The sequence below is a fragment of the Serinus canaria genome, chromosome 2 (genome assembly GCF_022539315.1).
Source record: "Serinus canaria isolate serCan28SL12 chromosome 2, serCan2020, whole genome shotgun sequence".
NCBI lineage: Eukaryota > Metazoa > Chordata > Aves > Passeriformes > Fringillidae > Serinus > Serinus canaria.
In genome coordinates, this window is record NC_066315.1 from 105,496,320 (window position 1) to 105,519,121 (window position 22,802).

At 39.5% G+C, this 22,802-nt stretch overlaps 1 protein-coding gene across 3 annotated transcripts in view; it reads right to left on the bottom strand.

Annotated features, from left to right (window-relative positions):
* The window catches only part of OSBPL1A (oxysterol binding protein like 1A), a 77,294-nt gene that overhangs the window by 44,658 nt on the left and 9,834 nt on the right, over nt 1–22,802 (bottom strand). For all 3 annotated transcript variants that reach the window (XM_050970473.1, XM_050970475.1, XM_050970474.1), the window contains exons 3-15: nt 21,849–21,934; nt 19,885–19,959; nt 19,010–19,121; nt 17,743–17,828; nt 14,362–14,506; nt 13,553–13,620; nt 13,428–13,472; nt 11,957–12,030; nt 11,812–11,875; nt 10,792–10,893; nt 9,213–9,335; nt 7,369–7,450; nt 4,657–4,763 (exon numbers count right to left, since the gene is read on the bottom strand). In XM_050970473.1, coding sequence (XP_050826430.1) covers nt 4,657–4,763; nt 7,369–7,450; nt 9,213–9,335; nt 10,792–10,893; nt 11,812–11,875; nt 11,957–12,030; nt 13,428–13,472; nt 13,553–13,620; nt 14,362–14,506; nt 17,743–17,828; nt 19,010–19,121; nt 19,885–19,959; nt 21,849–21,934 — 1,169 coding nt within the window. The remainder of the gene's footprint in view (nt 1–4,656; nt 4,764–7,368; nt 7,451–9,212; nt 9,336–10,791; nt 10,894–11,811; nt 11,876–11,956; nt 12,031–13,427; nt 13,473–13,552; nt 13,621–14,361; nt 14,507–17,742; nt 17,829–19,009; nt 19,122–19,884; nt 19,960–21,848; nt 21,935–22,802) is intronic.

Below are 22,802 nucleotides of genomic sequence, written 5' to 3' on the forward strand. Positions count from 1 at the left end.
ACCTTCAAACAAGATTCAAGCTGCACTAGATATTTCTAGTAGACTTCCACTCATTTTGAGGAAAAAGGAAGAAACAGGATCAAGTCAGTTATTGACCAAGAGCCAAGAAAGGTTTTCTTGATGTAGGTACACCTCGATTCTCTCAACACCAAACAGCTCTTGCTATGTTCAGTCCAATCATCAACTGTCTGAAAACTGTTCTCCTTTCCACAAGCACACAACCTGAACAGCATTCCAGTTGTTCAGGGCATTGCCTACAGGCCTTGACACACTGAGGTTTTCCCTCGATCTCTGCTACTTTCAGCAAGAGCTGAACAGAATGGACAACATTAGTTCCTCTGTGCTCCAGAGAGTTAAAGGAATAAAAATTTAAAAATAGGGCTGCTACTTGCTTCAAAACACAGAGAGAAAAGATCAGAAAAACTAAGGCACTGGTTTTATCAGCTGAGGGAGTATGGACTCTATAGCTCTAGGTCTAGTTCAGAAGCCAGCCAATACATGATCCCCTTACTAGACCTAACTCAAAAATCTTATAATTAACCTTTTTCTTAGCTTCTCTGATTTTATTTCAGTCCCTCACCCCTCTTCATCTCTCCTTCCCACACACACCAGAGGCTCCTAAGATCTTATAGAGGTTAATGTAGCTGATGATATTGCCAGATGGAAGAAAAGGACTGCTGATGGATGCCAGGACTTCTCTAGCAGATTTGCACAGGGTGCCTTTATCAGCATTTCTCCCTTGACTGCAGAGTCTCATCACTGCTCTCCTCACCTGCACCCCCACAAAGAAACAGATAATAAAATTTCTCATTAAGGAGTCATCTGGACATAGCCTACAGGCACCTTCTTCATTCACAATACAGTAAGGTAGGAAGGAGGTTTAAGTGGTAAGAGCCATGTTCATACCGGTCTCCCAGAAGACAAATCAAATATATTAAAGACAAGTATTTGTATGCCAAAGAGCATGCAAGCATTCACTCACAAGAACACACACAGACACATCTAACATTCTAACATTATGTTTCCAAGTAATCTGAAATAAACTAAGGCAGTGCACTGAACTTCCAGAGATTGGTATTTACCAGTTGAACTGTGTGCACATTTTTTATTTACAGGATGTACATACAAGAGATAGCAGATTACGCCATGGTCCAAGGACTGTGACCCGCAGTATATTGACATTAAAAAGTTTTTGTGGAGGTGACAAGTTTAATTTGTTATGACAAATTCTTTATAGCTGAAATATACAACTCATTTAATGCAAAAAGTGAAGAAACCTTTCCTGTATTCCTTATCTCATCAGCTAAGGCTTTTCACCAGCTTGTAAACAAGTCCCCTTTTTAAGACAAAAAAAACTGGAAAGAATGACAACAACTGCAAAAGCTCAAGATCAAAGCCACAAACAGACTACAAATGAAACCAGCTTACAACTGCTACATGTTCTACACTCAAGCAACACGAGCTCTTAATTTACTGTTACATATAACCGTTGATGGTAAAAGCGAAACTTAAAGAGTCAAGACACTCATCTACACACTTTACTTAAGCACTGGTGAGTGAAGATGCAAGGCAAAAAAAAGGAAAAAGCCAATTTCTTTAAATAAATAATTTTTTTCAATCAATTTCACACAGCTTCAGTACAGGTAGCTCAAGTACTAGAGATGAATTTTAAACTCATTCAGAAAAACTAGCAGAGAGAATAGCATGAAAAGAACCTTAAGTTCAACTCCTCCCACAACTACATAAAATAACTCTGGGCACAAAACCTACTAGAATCAAACTGCTTTAGGAATGTAGGTTCTGATATTTGCTAGAAATAGTCCAAGGCAAATCCTGCTTTGAAACACAACTAACCTTGTGCCAAAGTCACTGCAGAAAACGTTTCAAGTTGTGCAGGCTGGCTCCGACACCAACGCCCCAGTAAATACTCAGATTAAAGCAACAGAGTTACATTCCCTTTTGCCCTTACATGTTTTCACTATTTGGCAAAAAGTATCTGTGGTCGCATCTGCTTGACACTGAAGGGTTCCTCCCAATGTCAAGAACGAAGCAGAGCCACAGACAGCAGCCCCCAGCCCATCACGAACGCTACATACCGCGGGACGATTCCGGGCAGCCCCGTTCCGAGAGAAGCCGCCCCGGCTGCAGCAGCGGCGGCAGCACCGGCCGGGCCGGCACACGCCGCGAGTGGCCCCTTCACCTTGCACCACACGCCGCGGGTTTCGCGGCCGCCCCGGCGCGGCGCAGGGCGGGGCGGGGGAGTCGCGGCAGCCCCGCGCAGCCGGGGCGCGGCTCCGCTCAACGCCGCTCCCGCCGGGCTCCGCCGGGCGCGGGGCGGCGGCTCAGGAGGAGGAGGAAACCAGCCCCAAACAGCGGGGTGGCCACGCCGGCTCCCAGCCCGGCTAAAAATGGCCTGACAGACCGAGCGCGCCCGCCCCTGCCGCGCCCCTGGGCACGGGCGCTGCCCGGCGCTCACCGCCGCGGCTCCCGGGGCGGCCCCGCGGGCTGTGCGGGCTCCCGAGCAGTCCCGGGGCCGCCCCGCACGGAGTCCCGCCGCAGTGGGTTATTTTTGGAAGCTCCCCCCGCCCCCAACTCCCGGTTCTGCGGCGTCACAGCCGCTCCCGCCGTGCGGAGCGGGGAGGTCACGCCTTTCCCGGCGCGGTGGCGGCTGGCGCGGGGCCCCTGCGGCCGCTCGGAGTCCGCACCGGGCCGCGCTCCCCGCCGCCGCTCTGAGCGTCCCCGCCCCACCGCGCACGCCGAGCCCCGCACGGCGGCACCGGCGGGAAGGAGAAGCAGCGGGCAGACGGAGCGGTCGGAGATTCATGCTCCATTTCTAGCGCAAGTGGAAGACGGCTGAAGCTCGGTTTAGTGCTGCGTTAGCAGTTTCATCTGCAGACTGCGCGGTTATGCTACAATTGCCAAAGCACAGTGATAAGTAACACTAAATAAAGTTTCCTCTAGAGAACCAAAAGTGCGTTCACTGTGGTTAGTCTTACTGAAGTGAGGAGCTGCTCCTCGTAAGTCAAGCAGTAGCTTCTGGTATGCTGACAATTTAAATTAGAGGGAAAAAGAATTCTCCTTAAAGAGGCAAGATAGAAACGCACCAGGCTTGAGAAAACGTTAATTCTAGAGATAACCGGATTCCATGGGACATGCTCAATATGGTTGCAAGGTTACATATATATTGCTTTTCAAATGCCAACAAAACAATGGTCTAGAAATCAACCCTGAGCAGCAGAAAAACAGGGCCCTGACTTATAAAGGACAACAAAGCCAAATGCTGTGGGTTTAAGAACAGTAATGAACAATGAAAAAAAAAAACAAAAAACTTGCTTCTTGGAAAGCTGCAAGTCTTAGGAAGAGATTATGGCATTTTAACAAGCCTGAACTATATTTCTGAACTCAGTAGTTTGAAGTTTAAAAATACCAAGACAAAAAATTCTCCAGGATCACATCTTCCTGTCATGACCGACTGATCTCACTAGCTGTGGTTGAAAAACAAGTTCACACCTCAGCCTATCCCTCTGTGCCCAAATCTATGTGCTTCAAGATTAAAATAGGGCCTCCATTACACCTACAGAGACTATTCAAGTTCAAGTAAGGTGACATTACAATTTCACCATATGTTTTGCCATACTCCACTCTGGAAAGCTATTTTAGTCTGGCTTGAAGCAAGATGCCAACACAATTAAGGAATACCAACTAACACCATACACCCACTGTTGTAACAATTTCCCCCTCATCCGCAAATGAAGCTGGCAACTTTAATATCAGACTTTCTTAAGGAAAAAAACTCAACGTAAAAAAAAAAGCAATGCTTGTTCCACTCTGCTAGAACTTAAGTAAGTCTAAAAGACTCGTGACTGGAAACAAAGGGCTTGGAAAGGAACGAAAAAAACCCAAACCTAGACAATGGAGCCAGTGTTTGTAGCTCACTGTTAAATAACTGGAAGACTAGCAGCACCAACACAAACCTCACTCTGAAACACAGCTTACTGATGACAGTAGAGTAAGAGTTTAATCCAGGGATTATAGTTAGAACAGTATAGAAAGACAAGTTTATTCCATGGTACTAGGGCATTGTCAAGAAAGAAGAAAAATACCAGCCCTCCTACTCTAGGAACTAGTGAATTTGACATATATTCCCAAACTGAAGTGTTTGCATTATGTTTAACACTATACAAGATATTTGTTACTGGGAAAGCCAGAAGTTCAACAAATAGCATTTGCACACCCACTTAGCACATGGTCTGAAAAATAAATTCAGAAGCAATATTGTTCAACACTTCAGTTAGCTAGTAAAAACTAAAAAGAAATCCAAAACCTAAATTTCTCAATATTTTGACCTTCAAATCAGCAAAGCAACAGCTTTATTGAATTTAGGCATTCAGTTTGAACATTGCAAGCAGTAGCTTGTAACCAAAATGTCTCTTTTCTGAACACCCAAATAACTAAGACATCCTTTTGCAAAGGCATATATCTAGTCTCTCTCTAGAGGAATAAATTTTTGTCCCATTCTGTATGCAAAAGGACAGCTTACCAGCAACATGGAGTGGTATGGGTTTATGTATTCATTTTTGTAACAGGTCAGCAGGGAACTAGACAAATATGCTAAGCTGTTCAACCCTTTATAGACCCAAGCAGCACAATACATACCCCTTCTTGCTTTGTGAACAGGTTAAGGCACTCAGCCAGAGCCTCACATGTTTCCTGGGATACTTCAGAGACCACATCAACTTTCTGCAGGAGGGGAGAAGATATTCCTGAAAACACAAAAACATCAGTAATGTGAGAAGGACATTGTAAACGACAGGATTCTTTTAATTATTTTTTCCTCTGAGTAATACAGACATAACATTCACATGTTATAGGAAGGCTGGTGCATTGCAAGATCTGTGGGAGGGTTTTTTTTGCATCTTTTTCCTAGTACTGGTATAAGAGGCACATGAATAGATCGAGTTTCTCTTTCAGCATGGTTTAGAAAGCAGAGGCAGTAAGCCATGGCAGCAGGACAGTGGAAAAGGGACTAGCAACAATCTTTTAACCACTTTCTGGATTTTTAAAGCTTCAGGTGACAGAATTTAAATAAAAAGGATTCTGCACTTGTTTAATATAAATAGAAGTGTAAAATGTAGATTTTTCTTGCCTTCTGTCATGCATTACATAGAAGAGAAAGAGGTTACCACAGTGCTCAGTGCAGCTGAAAATTTAGGTTTGAAAAAAAATAGATTGAATTCTAACTACAAGCACACTGAACAATTAAATGGGAAGATCTTATTTTCATGGACTCGTGTAAGTAGTACAGCTTGTCACGTCACATCCTTACTTCTGTGACTACTTACAGAAGGGACTGCATGTCTAGAACCAGCAGGAAATCGTGATAACTCAATCAGCTGGTAGAATTGATTGGAGTCAATCTGTGAAGTTTTCTGATGTGCAGCCATTCCTCGGAAATTAAGTAAGTCATTTTCTCAGGAAGCATAGTTCTTGTAATTAAAATAATTGCAACATTTAGTGCCTGCTGACTCCAGGATCAGTTGACAACATTTAGTAACCCAGGTGCTTCAAGCTGATGTCACACCGCTGAAGATTAAGAGGTCCATCGGTGACAGTACCTGAGTTTATTTTTCAACTTATCCTGCTTATGCAGGACAAGATACAGTACATTTCGACACACTAATTGTGTTCTCTGAAACCAGAGCTCACTACTGACTCAAACTGACTCTTCCAGCAGTTGCTAAGAACAGCTAGTGCCTCTAGAAGGAGGAGCAGCACACTAAGTGCAGGAGACATCTTTATTTGTAATATACAAGATGCATGAGTCTCAAAGACTCAGAATGGCATGGCACGTCTCTGGACTCAGAATAGCATGTTGAAACGGGGAGAGAATTCTAAATACCAGGTGCTAACACAGACATTTTTATATTACTCAAATGATTTTAGGAAAAACTCTACACAGAAGGGTGTCTAACTCAGAAATTTGCATTCTTCTGGAGCCAGAGGATTCAAATACTTTAAAAATACCACAACAACGGGAGAACTAGGGCAGTTGTCTCTGCTGCAACCTACAGATGTTGCACATGATTCCAGAAACAGTTCACTGACCTAGCAAGTTACAAACATCTCTTGGAAGGAAAACAGGAACTTATTACTGCTATTGGCCAAGACTAACACTTTCTAGGAATGAGAGAATATCTGCTTTTGCTTTACTATGGATATTGGTTGTTTAAGTTGTGTATTTCCTTTAAAAAATGTTTTTCTTCTTTTAAAAAGAACCTCACTTGTTCTACAGAGTCAGGGAAACTGCCTCTATAGCTACCAAAGGGAATTCATCCACCTTATACTAATTTTCAAACTGGGGGTTTTTGTGAAAAGTTCTGTTTTGCTGTAACAGTAATTACAAAAGCTTCACAACAAGACACTCATATACACTATGAAATGCCCTTTGCCTTGTGAAATAAATTTGGTAAAAATTCAGTTTATGAAAAAGACTGAATCACAGAGTAACTTACTCCATTAGCATGTGGAGAAAAAGCTGTATTTTTAGCTTTCTTTTGGAAAGGCACAGGAATGAAAGAACTTTTTACTTCTCAAAACTGGTATTCTACTACAGACTAGGGATCTGTATAGACAAACAACTTGTTGTCTAATCTGAGCCACAGATTTTAGCCACAATAATTAGGACTCAGGTCCAAAGGACGAACAGTTAGATGTTCTTACAGAATTCCTTTGTGTGTTTAATACATGAACAACTTCTCTACATGTTTAAGGCATTTAATAAAACAAATACAAATCTCTAGCATCTTGATGCCTGTGATATATTTTAGCAGTTATGCTGCAAAAATCTAAGTACATGTTAAGAATTATAACTTGAAATGAAACCTGAGAAGTTCAAATCTGGCATAAAAGTCATAGCAAAATCTGTGGAATATGTCCCATCATACCATGCCTCCAGTTCTCTGTATAGTTTTGCGATTTCACTGCTCTTTGTACTGTGAAGAGACACTTATGTACTACAACAAGCTACTAACCACAGATTTTTTTGAAAAAACCTTGAAAGCAGACCCCTGTGTTATATTTTTATGATACTACTCAATAAGGACTATAGCTAGAAGCAGTTTCACTGCATTTGCAGCTGCTAATAAAATTTCTTTCAATCAGCATACTTCTAAGTTGTTTCTCCAAATCTGAAATCTTAATTGTTGGCAATTACTGTAATGCTACTTTAGTTGAATTTTTCTCATAGGGAAAATTGTCCTCCTTTTTCAAGCTCCCAAAAATTTGATTTTGGGGAAATAAAAGCATCCTGTTAAAAAGAAAAAATTGGTTGCTTGGTAACAAACTACATTTTAAATTAATAAGCTTTACCTTTTGTAGCATCCAAAGATTTAACCATTGCAAGGAAGTCTGAAACCTCTTTACTGAGTCTTTGTTGGCACGCTTGTGCTTTCTGAAAAAACAAGGATAGCTAGTTCAGAAGTACCTTGTTCTAAGGAAAGTGTAAGTTTACTTTCTTTACTATAGTGAAATTTTAAAATTCAGACAGCATTAAATCTTAACAAAGATTCGCAGCCCAGAGACTGATATATTAAAACTGAAACAAATTACTTATATACCTTCAAAGACACAAAAGCAAACAGTATTGATGAACATTTTATCACTGACTAGATTTTGTTTAATTTCATGTAGCAAAGCAACCCCAGTCAAATTTGTTGTATGTGCCACTTTTGCTCTTCATCTCATTTATTATTGAGCAGTTTAAAAATGTGGGAAGAGCAAGTGCTTGTTCTTTGAGAAACTTAAGGACAAAATAAGCACATTCATAGGTTAACTGATAAATGGCAAGTATAGTGACATGCAGAAACCAGCCCCAAGATCATATTTCAAGCCTGCATTCAAACCTGGAGACAGTTATCATAAAACCATAGAATGGCTTGGGTTGGAAAGGACCTTAAAGATCGTCTAGTTCCAGCCCCTGGCCAACCACACCTTTCACTAGCCCAGGTTGCTCAGAGCCCCATCCCACCTGGCCTTGACCACTTCCAGGGATGGGGCATCCACAGCTTCTCTGGGCAAGCTGTTCCAGCGCCTCACCATCCTCTGAGTAAAGAATTTCTTCCCAATATCTAAACAAAATCTCTCCTCTTCCCATTTATCCTATCACAACTACATCTACTATGTAATCACTGCTACACAGTTGGCCTGTGTAAAAAGTCACTCCCCTTCTTTTTCAAAAGCCACCCTTAAGGCCACAGTAAGGTCTCTCTAAAGCCTTTGCTTCTCCAGCTCTCTCAGCCTGTCTTCAAAGGAGAGGTGCTTATTCATTCCCAGTGATCACCTCTGTGGCCCTCTAACATGTTCACATCTTTCTTGTGCTGAGGACCCAGAGCTGGATGTAGCACTTCAGGTAGGGATCTCATGAAGGCAGAATTGCCTCCCTTGCCCTGCTGGCAACTCCGCTTTTGATGTGGCCCAGGATGCAGTTGGTCTTCTGGGCTTCAAGTGCACTGTTATCTATTAAATAATACCATCTTCTATAGGTTGCTGGGGACTGCCAATGCCAGTTATCCTCCCACCTCTGCTGTGCCATTAGCTACTTTATGTTCTTGTACTAAAAGGAACGGTACAAGCTGCTTGGAGTTTAGCCACATGAAGATTTTTGCACTGCAGCATCAACTTTCCCTTAAAATAGAAGGTTTTAGCAGTACATGTATAGCAAAAAGCAAAAATCACAGGCTGAATGCTAGAATTACCAAAGACTACTCAATTCCATTGCAGGTATGAACAGTCACTGTACAATGCATCTGATGTGAACTGAGGTGATAAAAGATCGTTTCTAAAACACTTCATTGCCTGTTCTGTAGAGGCAGAACTCGATGTAGGTTAGCTTTGGTGACACTGAGACTGGAGGATAACAAGTAGAGTACACAAGGCTCCCTCTCCTGGCTGAAACTCTCAAGCAGCTTTCTAATCTCATAGCAGTGCTGGCAGAAGTGAAATCACAGACATGTAGCTGTGATAAACATGTCATTTTAGCCACACAGTCTGAGCAGGAATACATGACAGCAAGCAATGCAAACACAAGCAGCATTTATGCATCCATGTGAGGAATCATCACTTTTAGTCAAAGGTATATTGAAGTATTTTAACACAAAACAAGGCTATTCTGCAACTGCCCAGATGCACGAGCCAAGTAAGTATTCAGTACATACTTTTAGAGTGTCCTGTAGGTCTGTAACAGATATTGCATCATCTTCATCGTCACTACTCAGCTGTTCCTGTGTGCAGTAGTGAGTGCTATATGCAGAGTGGTCCTCTATTGCTTCTAGCCAGCTCTGGAAAGGAAAAAAAAGAGTTAATAAACATTTCAAAGGTCATCCCCAAAACAAAGGATCATGTAAGCAGAAAAACAAAATTTTCTGTTAATATAAATAAGATAGTCATTAGTAAAATGAGACATCTCAATAGGCAAGAAATAGATTGCTAGAAAATGTAATGGGTATTGAAGATGAAATACTCGATTGGCAGAGTACCACAGACTCAAATTATTATTAACCCTTTAGCACAAATATAACCCATCCCTCAGTCTATCCAAGGTCACATTAAAAAATCTTTTTTAATTAAAAGAGTGTAGGGAATATATTTTGCATCTTTGGGTTTCTGTTCAGACAGCAAGGTCCCTGTGACAAAGTCTGCCTTCTTATACATGATAAACTCCATGCACAAAACGTCTAGCACTATCACAATTAAAAGGCAGATTCTTTTCCTATTAATTAGATCACAGAGTGGCTAAGGCTGGCAGGGACCTCTGAAGGTTATCTAGTCCAGTCCCTCTGCTCAAGAAGGCCCACCTAGAGCTCGTTGGCCAGGACATCTAAATGGCTTTTGAAAATCTTCAAAGATGGAGATTCAACAACTGCTGTGGGCCCCCTGTGCCAGGGCATGGCCACCCACACACCTTTTTCTTATGTCCAGAGAGAAATCCCTGTGCTTCAGTTTGTGCCCATTGCCTCTGGTCCTGTCACCAGGCACCACTGAAAAGAGCCTGGCTCTGTCCCTCTTGTCACCTCTCCTCAGGCATTTACAAACACAGGCAAGCTTCCCTGTGCCTCCCTTCTCCAGACTGAGCAGTTCCAGATCTCTCAGCTTTTCCCAGTAAAAGTGATGCTCTGATCCCTTCAATCACCTCCATGGCCCTTTGTTAGGTTCTCTTTAGTAAGTTAGTATCTCTCTCACTGTGAGAAGTCCAAAACTGGACACAGCACTCCAGCACTCCAGTTGCCTCCACCCCAACTCCAATTCTAGTTAGTATACCTGCAGAAGCACAACAAAATATACTACAAATAGCCCTAAAAATGTTTCAGAGCCACCTTTTGAGGAAATACAATTTATTAAGTCATCTGGGAGTATGTTTAAGAGTAGACTGTACCATTAAGCATTCTTTTGTTTGTGATAATGAACTATGAAAGTGCAACAGTAGAAGGTTGCAATAGAAATTTACCACATGGAGAAGTGAATGAAAAACAGAAAGTTAGATAACAGGGGATAATACAGGAACAGAGATGGAAAAACAAGGTAGCACTTATTTTAAAGAAGAGATAATTACAATGGGCCAATTTTTTGCTGTTTAATCCATAACCATGCTAAAAGATTAAATATCTGCACTTATGCTACCAAGCCCTGATGATCAAAATATAAAATAAGCTGCTACTAATGCATCCAATTAGTATGCAAATTATTCATTACAGAAGTTACTGTATTTTAATGCCTTTGATAAAGAGTCATTATTACCTCTCTTGTTTGAGAAGGAAGGTTATTTTTAGGAATCTTGAAACGATGAACAGTGTCATCAAAACATCTGACAGAAAAGAAGCAACTGTCTGTTGATTTTACCTAGAGCAAAGTGGAGAAAAAACAAAATTAGTATAATGAATCAGTCAGAAAAAAAATTAAGCGTATGCAAAGTATAAATTATGCTTAACTCAGTAGTTTTTGCCTCAGTTTTGATCCAGTAATTGTAATTTATAAAAATCTTAGAACAGTTTTCCAAAGTGTATCATTATGTTATTAATAGCAATATAGAGGTTCTTATGGTTAAATATTATATTTGTATTTATTTACACCACTTGATTCAGACAAAACCTCAGCAGCAGTTCAAAATTGTCAATATTAAGGAATTTGTAGATACTGAAAAGAAAGTCACTTTTCCATACAATATGAGTGCATATATAAGTGCAGTTTAACAGAACTTGTGGTGCCAAACTAGGATAGGGCAGTTATAGAAACATGGAAATTATCTTAAATGCATTTATCTTAAACACTTCATCTTGCTGGGCATTATAAATGACACCTGGCCCTTGTTTTCTCTCTTCACCCCTTCCAAAACAGATTCCCACAAGCATAACATAAATCAGGGAAGTTTTCCAAACATCACCTTCAAAATTGATTAGTCTTTCAATTTAGAGATCAGCTTGAGTTATGCAACTGGTCACAAGCAGTCAGGGACAGCTAAGGAGGAACTGGAGCTTTGGCTATTCCAAATCACGTGCTTCAATCCGACCCAGTGTGCTTTCAGGACACCTTGTGTGCCTAAATCTTCAACGCTTTAGAAAGCAGTGAGGGAGCTTTATGGCCACTTTGCATAAAAGAACACTTTGCTGGACAGGAACAAGTGTTTCTTTCAATAGCACAAGCTTTCTCCCTATTTTATAACAAAGATCAGGTTACCAATCCAGCGGAAGTTTTCATTAACCAGGACGGGAATACAATGGAACATAAAAAAACAACTCAGTAGTTACAACACATTCCTACCGTGCAGACAGCCTGTGTTAGATGCTTGCACCCCTGACGATGATCATTATTCACTGCATCAGCTCTTTGAAAGAAGAAGAGATTTAGTGAAGTGAAGACAGGAATTTTTCAAACTGCTTTTCAGAAATTTAAACACAGAACTTACTGTCTGCGATACCAGGAAAGCACTCCATGTTCTAGAACTATCCAGTAGAGTTTCCAACCAAAAAATCGTGAGCTCTAAAAGGGGAAAAAAAAAAGGCTACATAAGCTCAACAGAATACTTTTAGTACAGAGAGCTCAGTGTCAGCTGCAGTGTGAGCTGCAGAACTCAGCTCTGGGTGGTAGGAGCCTGAGGCAAGAGACCTTGAAGTGGCAATGACCCTTTGCTTAGCCAAGGCCACAGGGACTTTGTGGTCTCAGGAGCTGAGGACTCAGCAGGAAGACTCCAGACTTTCACACACTTAGACGGCAAGGGCTGAAAAACTCAGGGGTTCCTTCATTTGGGTACCTCCTCAGAGGCACCAGCTCAAGCTGCTATTTTGTTATCGTACAATGATTAAAGCAAGGATCCAGACATCTGAAACTCAGCTAAGGGAAACCAAGGGTCAAGCTGGTAAGGAAACCTCGTCTGACTGAGTGTGGTGAGTTGAGGGAGCCAAGCCAGGCACTCATCAACTCTCTGGAGCCACCAACTGCAAAGGGGCTTCAGTCCCAGCGGTTAAAAGTCTCTGGTGGAAGAAGTGTGATGGACAGAGTGACTTCTGCATGGTCAGGCAGAGAAGTTTGCTTAACACTTAAAACTAGTAAACATTACAAAAACCTTTTAAGTTCTGCATATCCTGATGATCACAGCAACCTGAGAGCATTTTACAAGTGAAGCACTACTCTTGTTTTTGGAACCACCTAAAGATAAAAGTTGAGCCTGCTATTCAGTAAGAACCGAAATATTAAAATGTTGCATTTTTTAATTTTACAGGAATTGTTGTCACCACAGAATTCTATTTTATAAAATCAAATGAGAAACAAAATACATTGACACCTCCAGCTATAACATTTTATCTTTCTCAAGCTTTAGCACACAGTTCTTTTTTAAGAACAGTTCCTTATATTACAATTGTGATATAGGAAAATTTACACTGAAGAAAACTGTAAAGATTTCTTTAAGCAACATAATTAAACATTCATGTAGACCTTAGATTCACTTCAGCAACACAGTAAAATGAGCTTTAAACTCTTTAAATGCCATCTTCCCACTAAGTTTTAAAATTTTCAGAAGATGATGGCAAAATATTAGTCACAGTTTCTTAAAGACAATGTATCAGTCAGAGATTATCAAAGTAATCCATTGAGGAAAGAAAAAGCATTTTGCCCACACGAAAGGAACAAAGCCTTATCATAGTGCAGCTTTGCCACAAAAATTACCAAGAAATAAAGATTTTAGTGACTGAGGTTAAGATCAGGGTACCATGACTCTGGTAGCTGCTCCACTCAGCCAGCCCATCTATACATATTAGACAAAATTACTATTAAGTACTATTCAAAAATCCTTTCATTCATCAGTTATCACTGAAATACAGAAAAAGGACATAATTTGAAATCTTACAAGCTATTTGAGAAAGGGAAATAAGCCATACCTTCCATAGGAGACCTTCATATCGCCTCAGGGGTTTGTTGATAACCTGCACAGAAATTAAAGCTCATATAGGAATAGCTTCAACTACACAGCCTTGGCATTTTAAATTGAAACAAAAGTTCCTACCTTTCCAGTTTTACCTGCCAGTATCAGTTTCATTTCTGCACCTTGGGCTAGATCAAGGGGTGTCTGATCTGTTTTGTAACAAAACAAGGCATAAGAATTTGATGCAAATAAACTTAGATGTACTTTAAAATAATTTGACACTCATCATCCATCATTTTGGCTTTAAAGCATCTACACTTACTTATAATTAGGGAACATCAACTCCTTAAGGGCAGAAGACGGAAAAAGGTATTGAACTTTAGGGCACTGTACTGCTCATCAGAGTTCTACTAACCACAGAGAAACCTTTGCCCTTACTGATTTTAATTTGTTTTTAGCTTCCAGCTATATAAAACAGTTTAGGACACTCACAAATATCAAGACAGAGGCATCTCTAAATAGAGGACAAGAACACAGTTTGCAGAACATCTGCATCAAGTTTTCTTCTTTTTGGTTTTATTAGAAATCTTCTTCTGAGGAGTCACTTTGTCTTGGGCATATTTTCAATCTTGCTTTTTTTTTTGTTACCTGTGTTCAATGTTTAGCATCAAGAAAACAAAAGCCAGGCACAATTTACTGTTAAGACAGTCAGTAAATTTTCCAGAAACGGGTAGGCTTGGAAAATCAAAGCACATACAATAACCATTTTGCTACAGTTCTCCAGCCTCCTGCAATTTAGTCATTGTTGGCCTTCCTTTATAAGGGACACAAAGCTGGTAAAGTACTGTAAGATTTTCCCTGAACACTGTGTAATAAGTTACACAGCTTGCAGAAGATGTTGAATTTGTGTCTCCACTTACCATTAAACATACTTTTCATTTGGTACTCACCATTTTTATTTTTTATTTTAGGATCTGCTCCATTTTTTAGAAGTTTCAATGCACAGTGCTTATGAGCGCGGTATGCTGCACAGTGCAAGGGCGTGTTCCCCATCTGATCTGTACAGTTGATATCAGGTGGCTTGCGCTTGTTTAACTGGAAAAAAAACAAAGTTCTGCTTACTTATCAGTTTTCCCCCCTCTCCAGATGCCATAATCTGTCTTTTGAAAATTAGTTGTTCCTAACTAGGATGCTTCAGGGTAGACCTGGCAAAACAGAGGGCATTTAGCAAGTGTTATGACAAGGGCAAGGAGTGCAACAATCAAATAAGACATTCAGCTAGAGTAAGGAACTTCAGTGTTTTGCTTGCTACACCCCTTCCACCTCTGCTGCACAATATGGACACATTTTTCTGCTCAACCGCACAGTGCCAGGGAAAGTTGCACAGCACTGCAGTTCAGTCATTTATATGCTAGAATGGCCCTATCCAGCTCTACTATCAAAAATCTGCTGTTTGTCTGCTGTTCTTCATAGAAGACTCCCAGGCATGGTGCAGAAGTTAGCACAGGCCAGTGCAAACCCAGAAAAAAGTTGTGCAGCCACCCTGTTTCAGAGAATAAGAACTTTGTACTGAAGGGTGGCAGACCTGCCAGTCTCAATGCCAGATATCCTAGGCCATTTAGAGCTTCTAGGATAGGCAATCTGTTACACAAACAGTTTTGCTGCATTCTTAAGTCTATTAAAATAAAAGTAGCTACGTAACCAAGGAAAAAAAAAACAACCAACCCAAAGCTGAGTTTTACTTGCACACAACATAAACACTTTGAAAAACTGACCCCTTAAAAGAAGGGTCATGAAGCATGACACTACTAACTACCCTAAAACACCACTACACTTCTACTCAAATATGTGGCTACTGGATGCATACATGGGAGTTTGACTGAATGATCTGCAGAGGTCTCTTCCAGCCCAAACCATTTCACACACTACCAGCCACTTCAACTCACAAGCCAGATGGGAGTGCCTTACTAGAAAGGCTAAGTTACTGATAAGCAGCCTTAGGAGACCAGTCACAAGTGCATGACAACAACTTTTGAGAAACTGAGTTTAAGTACTCACATTAGGCATATGCTATTTTTAGTCAAAATTACAAAATAATAATAGAATTCCCATGGCCACAACTTAACACCAACAGCAATCACTTTATACCAACCTCAGAAGTAGTCCTGTAAGGGATAAACTACTTATCCTTTATACAAGCTGTTGTTTACAGAACAACTGGTAAGAGAACAAAAGTCCAAAAAAAGGAGTTTGTGGAAGCATACCCCCATTAACACTGTAGTCAAATACTTGCATTTCTGAGGATTCCTAAGCTTTAGCTCTTTCCAACCAGCTGTTTTACATTTACTTCCTCTTCTGACTTCTTGCCTCCATACCTTTTAAGCCACATGCCTGTGCTTTCAGCACCTCATGCCACGTTACAAGGGAATAGTTGGAAGGAAGCTTCATGCATCAACTCATTCAGATAAAAATCTCTCCAGTCATTTCAGGAAATGTACAGTACATTTTTGAGAACTCCCAGGAAGAACACACTGGCTTTGTTTCAACTAGACTAAGGAGCCTGTGTTAAGATTCAGCTGCTGAAAATCTAACTTCTAGTAAATAACATGTTCTGGTATTAAGTGTCACAATAAAAGTAGATATAAGCAGCTAAAGTTCCATGAGCATTATAGTCTTCTAATAAAAAAATTTAAGTAGGAGCAGAAATGCCTGAACAATCAGTAGGTAAAGTATCATGAATTTTGGAGCTAAAGGGCAGTTCTGAGAGAACTACACAAATTCTTTACAGAGGTATTAACCTAAGGGTAGGAAAGTCAAAGGGTAGGAAACTGTAGAGCTATAAGTGTATTCCAAGGAACACCTGTAAAGGATTGACTTAAAACTGACTCCAGGTCAAAAACATGACAATACTATGAAAAGTTTTAGAAGTCAATATATAGCTTTCTTTACATATGCAGAGCTCAAAAATAGCAAATATAAAAAAAATTAAAACAGAAATAAAATAAATATTAAAATTATTAAAATATTTTTTAAAAAGAAAATCACTTAGAAATTACAATGTTCACAGGGAGAATTACAGGCTCATGCATAGTTACATGCCACATGAAAGAAAGCAGAGGTTTTTAATGACAGATTTCTACAAGGAGCCATTTTTTTCCTGATTTTATTTTCACATGAGGTTAAGGATTAGCCAGCAGACATGTAACAAGTATTAAAATTATCAGAATCAAGAACAGATCACTTATGGCAGTGTATTAATTACAATTAGTACAATTGTGCAGCATATTAATGCATTGTTTTTAATGCATATTTTTCTACATCTTAGGTGCTGTGTACAGAGCTGGTTCTCTCTCAGTTGCAAAGAGGACAGTACAAAATCTCCAAATAAGAATTACACGGATGACCAAAGATTTAACAAGAGTTTCCATGCAAGGAGTTAGAAAGACAAAGGCACTGTGGGCTATGAGAAAAAAATTTAAGAGGGGGAAGTAAATTGCAAACAGGTGTTCACTTCTGGCTTCCAGGCAGAAAAATAAAGAACACCAAATATCTCAATATACAAATCTCACATTTGTGAATTTTGGTGCCTGAAAAGGCATTACTAAAGGTGCTAAGTAGGTAAAAACTGTTCCATACTGCATGTCTTATTTCCAAGAACTTCATTCAGGACTTTCAAAAGTGTGAGCTCAAGCACTGTGACTCTGCTTCAAAACCTAGCTGGATTTGGTCCTGAGCAATCTGCTCTAGTTCATTCTGCTCTGCAAACAGGAGCTGGACTGGATCACACCCAGAGGCACCCTCCAGTCTTTCTGTGATCTGCTTCTGCCACAGCCTTGCCATGCCATCACACTGTTCATCTGGGATTACTACGAGTGTGCACATACACAAATACACAGTTTTCAATTTCTGCTCAGCATGAAACTGTGCTGTGCAGATGACTGTCCATTAAAAACTACAATGGATGCTAACAAGAAAGAGCTTACTTTCAAAATTAAAGACAGGGCACACTGTGGTGAAAATCTAGACATCCATGACATTAAAGTATCCACAATAACATACTAATCTTATCTCAGCAGACCATGAACCATTACGCTGCTGTTTACAACAAACTAGCAAACTCTTTCTAAAGGATTTAAAAACACCAAAGAAGTTGAAAACTGTTGGTTTTGCAACCTCCAACAAAGAAAAAAATCCTTGAGGGTTCAGTACCTTCCTAGTATAACATGGGGCACAGCACTAATATTCCAAAGTCACAGCCTTTGGAATGCAAAGCACAGTCATATTTTGTTACATTAGCATCATGGATTGAATCACTTGACCGGAACTCCTACCAAGGCAGTCAGTTTCCCTGTTTCCCCCTCTCTTGCTGCTCCTAAGAGGAGCTCTTCCAGTTTCCTTTCTTGCGTCCTTTCCACTGCTAAAAAAAAAAAATATATATATATATATATATATATATATATATATATATATATATATATATATATATATAAAAATAAATAAAAGTAAGGTCATTCTCAGTAAAGAACATAGAAAGCACAGCATTCAAAAAAAGTATAGCAAAACAAGCCTAGAGAAGCAAAAGTTTTCAGTCTTATTTATTTGGGACAGGTATAAATAGAATATTTACTCAGAAAAGTCTGTGACAGACCAAAATATGTTCAAAGCACATCTGATAAGATGTGCAAGTTTGTATACACATGCACATATATATTATTATTATTTCAACACTTAAAACCAAGCCCACTCCCTGCAGAAGGGAAAATGGGAACTATGCAACACCCTCATGTCAGATCTTCCCTATGTTTTTTTCAGCTTCTCTTCTACTCTTATCATCCTACCAAAATTTTATTCTTTTCTAACAATTCAGCAGATGAGCAGTGGAAATGAGTTATTTGTGCATTTTCAGATAGAATCAGAAGAGAGATCACTTCTTATATGCAGTCTGTGGTAGTGGACACAGTAGTCTGTGGTAGACCTCCATCAGTATTTAAGAGTATTACATAGTAATACCAGGAAGCAACAGTTTTTGAACTCTCCGAAACTATAATCAGTGAACTAGATTAGTATTTGGACACCATCTGCCTCACCTCTGACACCTGTGAGGCCATGGAGGAAACAAGGGGAAGTGTTTTTACTTTTTTATGCCTTTTGACACAATATCTAATACTGCAATAGCAAGTCCTAAATGTGATCCATAACTGGTTCACCTTTGCAAGCTGCTCAGAATTTTGCTCTCTAATGATTTGGGGGACACAAAGCCACTTACTGTTCTTGACTTTAGTTTTGTCTCTTCCAGTGAGCCAAGGCTTTGACTACCCACATACCATTCAAATCTGTAGCAAGGACTACCCCAGCAGGACTGAAATAGTAACCTGAATAATGCTATTTGTATCCATAAAACTTAACTCCTGAGTCCCAAAAAAACCCCACTTGTCAGTACTGCAGACAAGAACCAAAAACTATGACTGTTTTCTTTCTAATAACCAAATTTAAAAAGAAAATTCAACTGAGCTTCTGTAACTTGCAGGAAAAAAAGCAGTTTTTAGAATGCACACATGTTAAAAAACCCCAAAACAAACTCAGACCTATTAAAATTACCTTCCAACATATTCCTTATGTCTTTGTCATAGGTAACTTCTTTTGCAGTCTCTCCACTGCCGTTAACAATAGAAGGATCAGCATTATGCTGCAAGAGTAACATCACCACCTCCTGAAAAACAATTTGAAAAACACTGCTTATCTGTCTGTAACTGCAAGGCCACAATCAGGCTTTCCAGCTATTGACATCCTGTAAGATGAGCTTTGTAACCAACGGCTTCTCACCACTGCTGGTTTGTAATGAAAACAGGAAGGGATGTTTTAGAGAGATTGAAGAGTGATTCTGACTGCAACATTTTCTCTCCAATCAGTCAGGCTGAAGGAACCAACAGGAGGTAAAGCTGAACAGACTGACCCTGAAAAGCTGGTGTACCTGGTGTGAATGCTGACTTGGACAGATAAAAATTGTACAACTGATTCTTTTGACACAACAGTAAGTAGTCACTCTTTCTAAAGGGCCAAGATGTTATCCATAGAGGTAATACTAGTTTTGGAATGATGGCGGCAATGGTGGGAGGGGAAAAAAATCAAACTAGTGTCACATTGCACAGGCCTATAAAAAGCTCTTTAGTTCTAATTAACTATGAAGAAATAGAACTTCCAGACACCAAATGGCCCTGTGTGTCCTAATTTAAGAGATTTCTTTCCCCTCCAGAAGCTACTAAGATTAAAACAATGTGGTTTCTCCCTGTGGTTTTTTTTTTTTCACAGTTATGCAAGCTAGGCAATGTGCCTAATCCTTCTGAACATGCTGTACCAAAACAGACAATAAGTCATTTTTAGACCCTGTAAAAACATGTTTTTGAAGTGATCTTATTGGTAGCACTTTCTTAATAATTCTACAAGTGAGGCTTAAAAAAGGCACCATACTTTACCTTACGCCCTGTGAAAGCTGCGCGATGGAGCGGAGTGTCCCCCATGTCATTCAGCACATTCACATCTGCACCTGCCTAAACAGCAACACCAACAGACATCTGAATATCCTTCCAACAAGAGCTACATGGCTGTTTCCTCTGCTTGGGGGAAGGGGAGACAGGACACTAATGTAGACCTTGTGGCAAATCAGATCAGAACTGTAATACAGTTATCCTGGAAACAAGGATTAAGTAAGTATCTAAGATTCATAGCCAACATTCTCTCAATTGCCTCCAAAAGGAAAAGCCCCCTGCATTTTTTCAGGCATATCTCACACTTTTAAGAAGAGAGTATAGGGAAATTAAGTTTAAAACAAGGGGTGGGTGCTGTTACTGTCTTGGGTTTTTTTGGCTTAGGTTATTTGAGGTTTTGTAGGTCTTCCTGTTAAATCTCCCTTCCTTTTGTCACACACTTTCTCCATCCCATGCCTTTTATCTGAAAGGAGGAGTGTTTGCCACAGTGCACAGGCACTCTTCCAAGAAACCAAGAAATCCTATCCTTCTTTCATTAAGTATTTCTTCTACACCATTCTACCTAACCTCTCAAAGGGTCAAAGGGAGGGCAGGGCATACTTAACTTCATCACATATATTTAGATCACATGATTTAGCCAGTTCATTGCTGCCTGCCTCAAGTTAACTGATGAACCTGGCTATAGCTCCAGAACTCTGTTTCTCATAATGACTCCTTCACTTGCTCTTTGCACAAGTACATATACACTTATACATGCCCAGCTTTCAGAAGTGCATAGCCTCACTTATTTCTCACCTTGTTCTTTAAATAATACCCTTTCAAGAGCCCTATCAAAAGAACTAAAAGTACAAAGTCCTTCTATACTCTATACTCTTCCAACTCAAGCTGGATGCTTGATAAATGCATTAAGTGATAAAACTTTACCTTTTGCTTTAAGTAGCCTGCTTGAATTGAAAATGGCTTTATTTACTAAGCAAGTGTATAGGCTAGAGAAAAATTTCTCAAAGAAATCTCAAATTTGTTTGCTCCTTTAAAGTCTGGATTATGCTGGCATCTTTTATTCTTAATGAAAATCAAGTTTAGATTAGTTTTGCACTTAAGCCTGTTTATCACACTCCTTCCATCCAGCAAAATCTTTCAAATATGAAAGAGGGCCTAATATTGTTAAGGTTCACTGAAGCTACCCTGAGAGCAAAACCAAAAAAAAATTCAGTCAGAAACTACATAGTCACTGCATTTGCAGCTGTTATGCAAATACAAACACATCAGTTTTGATAACAGAATTCCATAGTTCCAAAATTCAACATGCAATTCATGATTTCAAAGATGTTAGAAAGAAATAATGAGTCCAACTGTACCAGCCTGTGCCTGAAAGAAACACATACAGGCTACTTTGCACAAAATTCTATGCATACTTCTATGCACAATATAGAATTAGATAATGCAGCATTTTCTTATTTGAGACACTTTAGACTTTTCTACAGCTTGGTAACTGAACCTGCCTAAACTTAAGCACTTAATGTACAACAGTAAACTAATCAAACTGTTGAAGTCATTGCATTACTAGTATCATATGCTGGCTTATTATATACAGATACCCACTAAGCTTCAAAAAACCTGAGCTTTCATGAGTGCATACCTATATATTGCATGTCTTTAGTTTCTACATGCAGATAGTTACACTCCAAGAGAAAACCAGCAAAGTACCAATAACTGTAAAAACTGCTCATAGTAAGGGCTGTATACTACTATATAGACTTCCACTGTCACTATTTTGGGTCCTTCTAAACCAGGCCTATTTAATATCACACAATTAGTTATGTCCATGTTACAAGCAGATAAACTGTAGGAGTGCTTCTGCCTCTCTGCAAAGCCTCTTTTCTTCGATCACAAAAACCTGAACAAACACTAACTGCTTCTAGCCTTACACTAAGGGGAAAACAGACACATACCTTCAGCAAATCCTCTACCACAACAGCATGTCCAAAGTAGCAAGCAAGGTGAAGAGGTGTCCAACCCATATTAGACTTACTTCTGCCTAAAAGACAAAACAGGTAAATTAAGTTTTGATCACACAGTACAAAAGAGATACTGTTGTGTGCTTGGAGGTTGTCACAGATGACCATTCTTCACAGTAGCAGAGGAACAAAGAGGCTGGAAGCATCAATACTACTCATATTATTTAAATTACTATAAAAATCAGGAGGCAGTTTGAGAAAGCTGGATTCAAATCTTAAAAAAAAAACAAACTATCAAAACAAAACACCAAAAAAACCCTAACAAACCAAACCAAATCAACCCCAAAAACCCAAACAAAAAATCCCCACAACCTTCTGAAAGGGAAAAGTTGTGTCAACTGACTGAGAATAAAACTTTTATTTGCTTGTAACACCTTTCAATACTTGCAAGTAGCTTCAGTTACTTTCATTCTTCATTCACTAAGAAAATGGCACATGCAAGCACATTTTTCTCTTGTTTCTCAAAAAACTCTTTGGTTTACACAATTTTATTTTCTTCATACAAATGAGAGGTAAGACAACCCATCTTTCAAACAAAATAAAATAGGTAGAATGATGTAATGTTCAGGGTTTCGTTGCCAGCTTTTTTGTTGCCTGCTTCTTTACTCAGTTCTAATAAAGACAGCCTTACTAAGTAATGTGCTTTGAAATCTTTATGCACAGTAGAACTCATGTATTATCTACACGTCTAAGTTGCAGAATGATAAAGCACAGACAGGAAGCAGGCACAGAAATGAACATGTAAAGGAAAATATGATTTATGCTTTAAAGAGCACTTAAAACATGACCTGGAAATTCAACAATTTTCCTACAATAATTTCTTTAAAAGCAAGATATTAAAGCATTAAAGATTAACTAAAGTTAACAACTCACTTTACTTTCCAACTG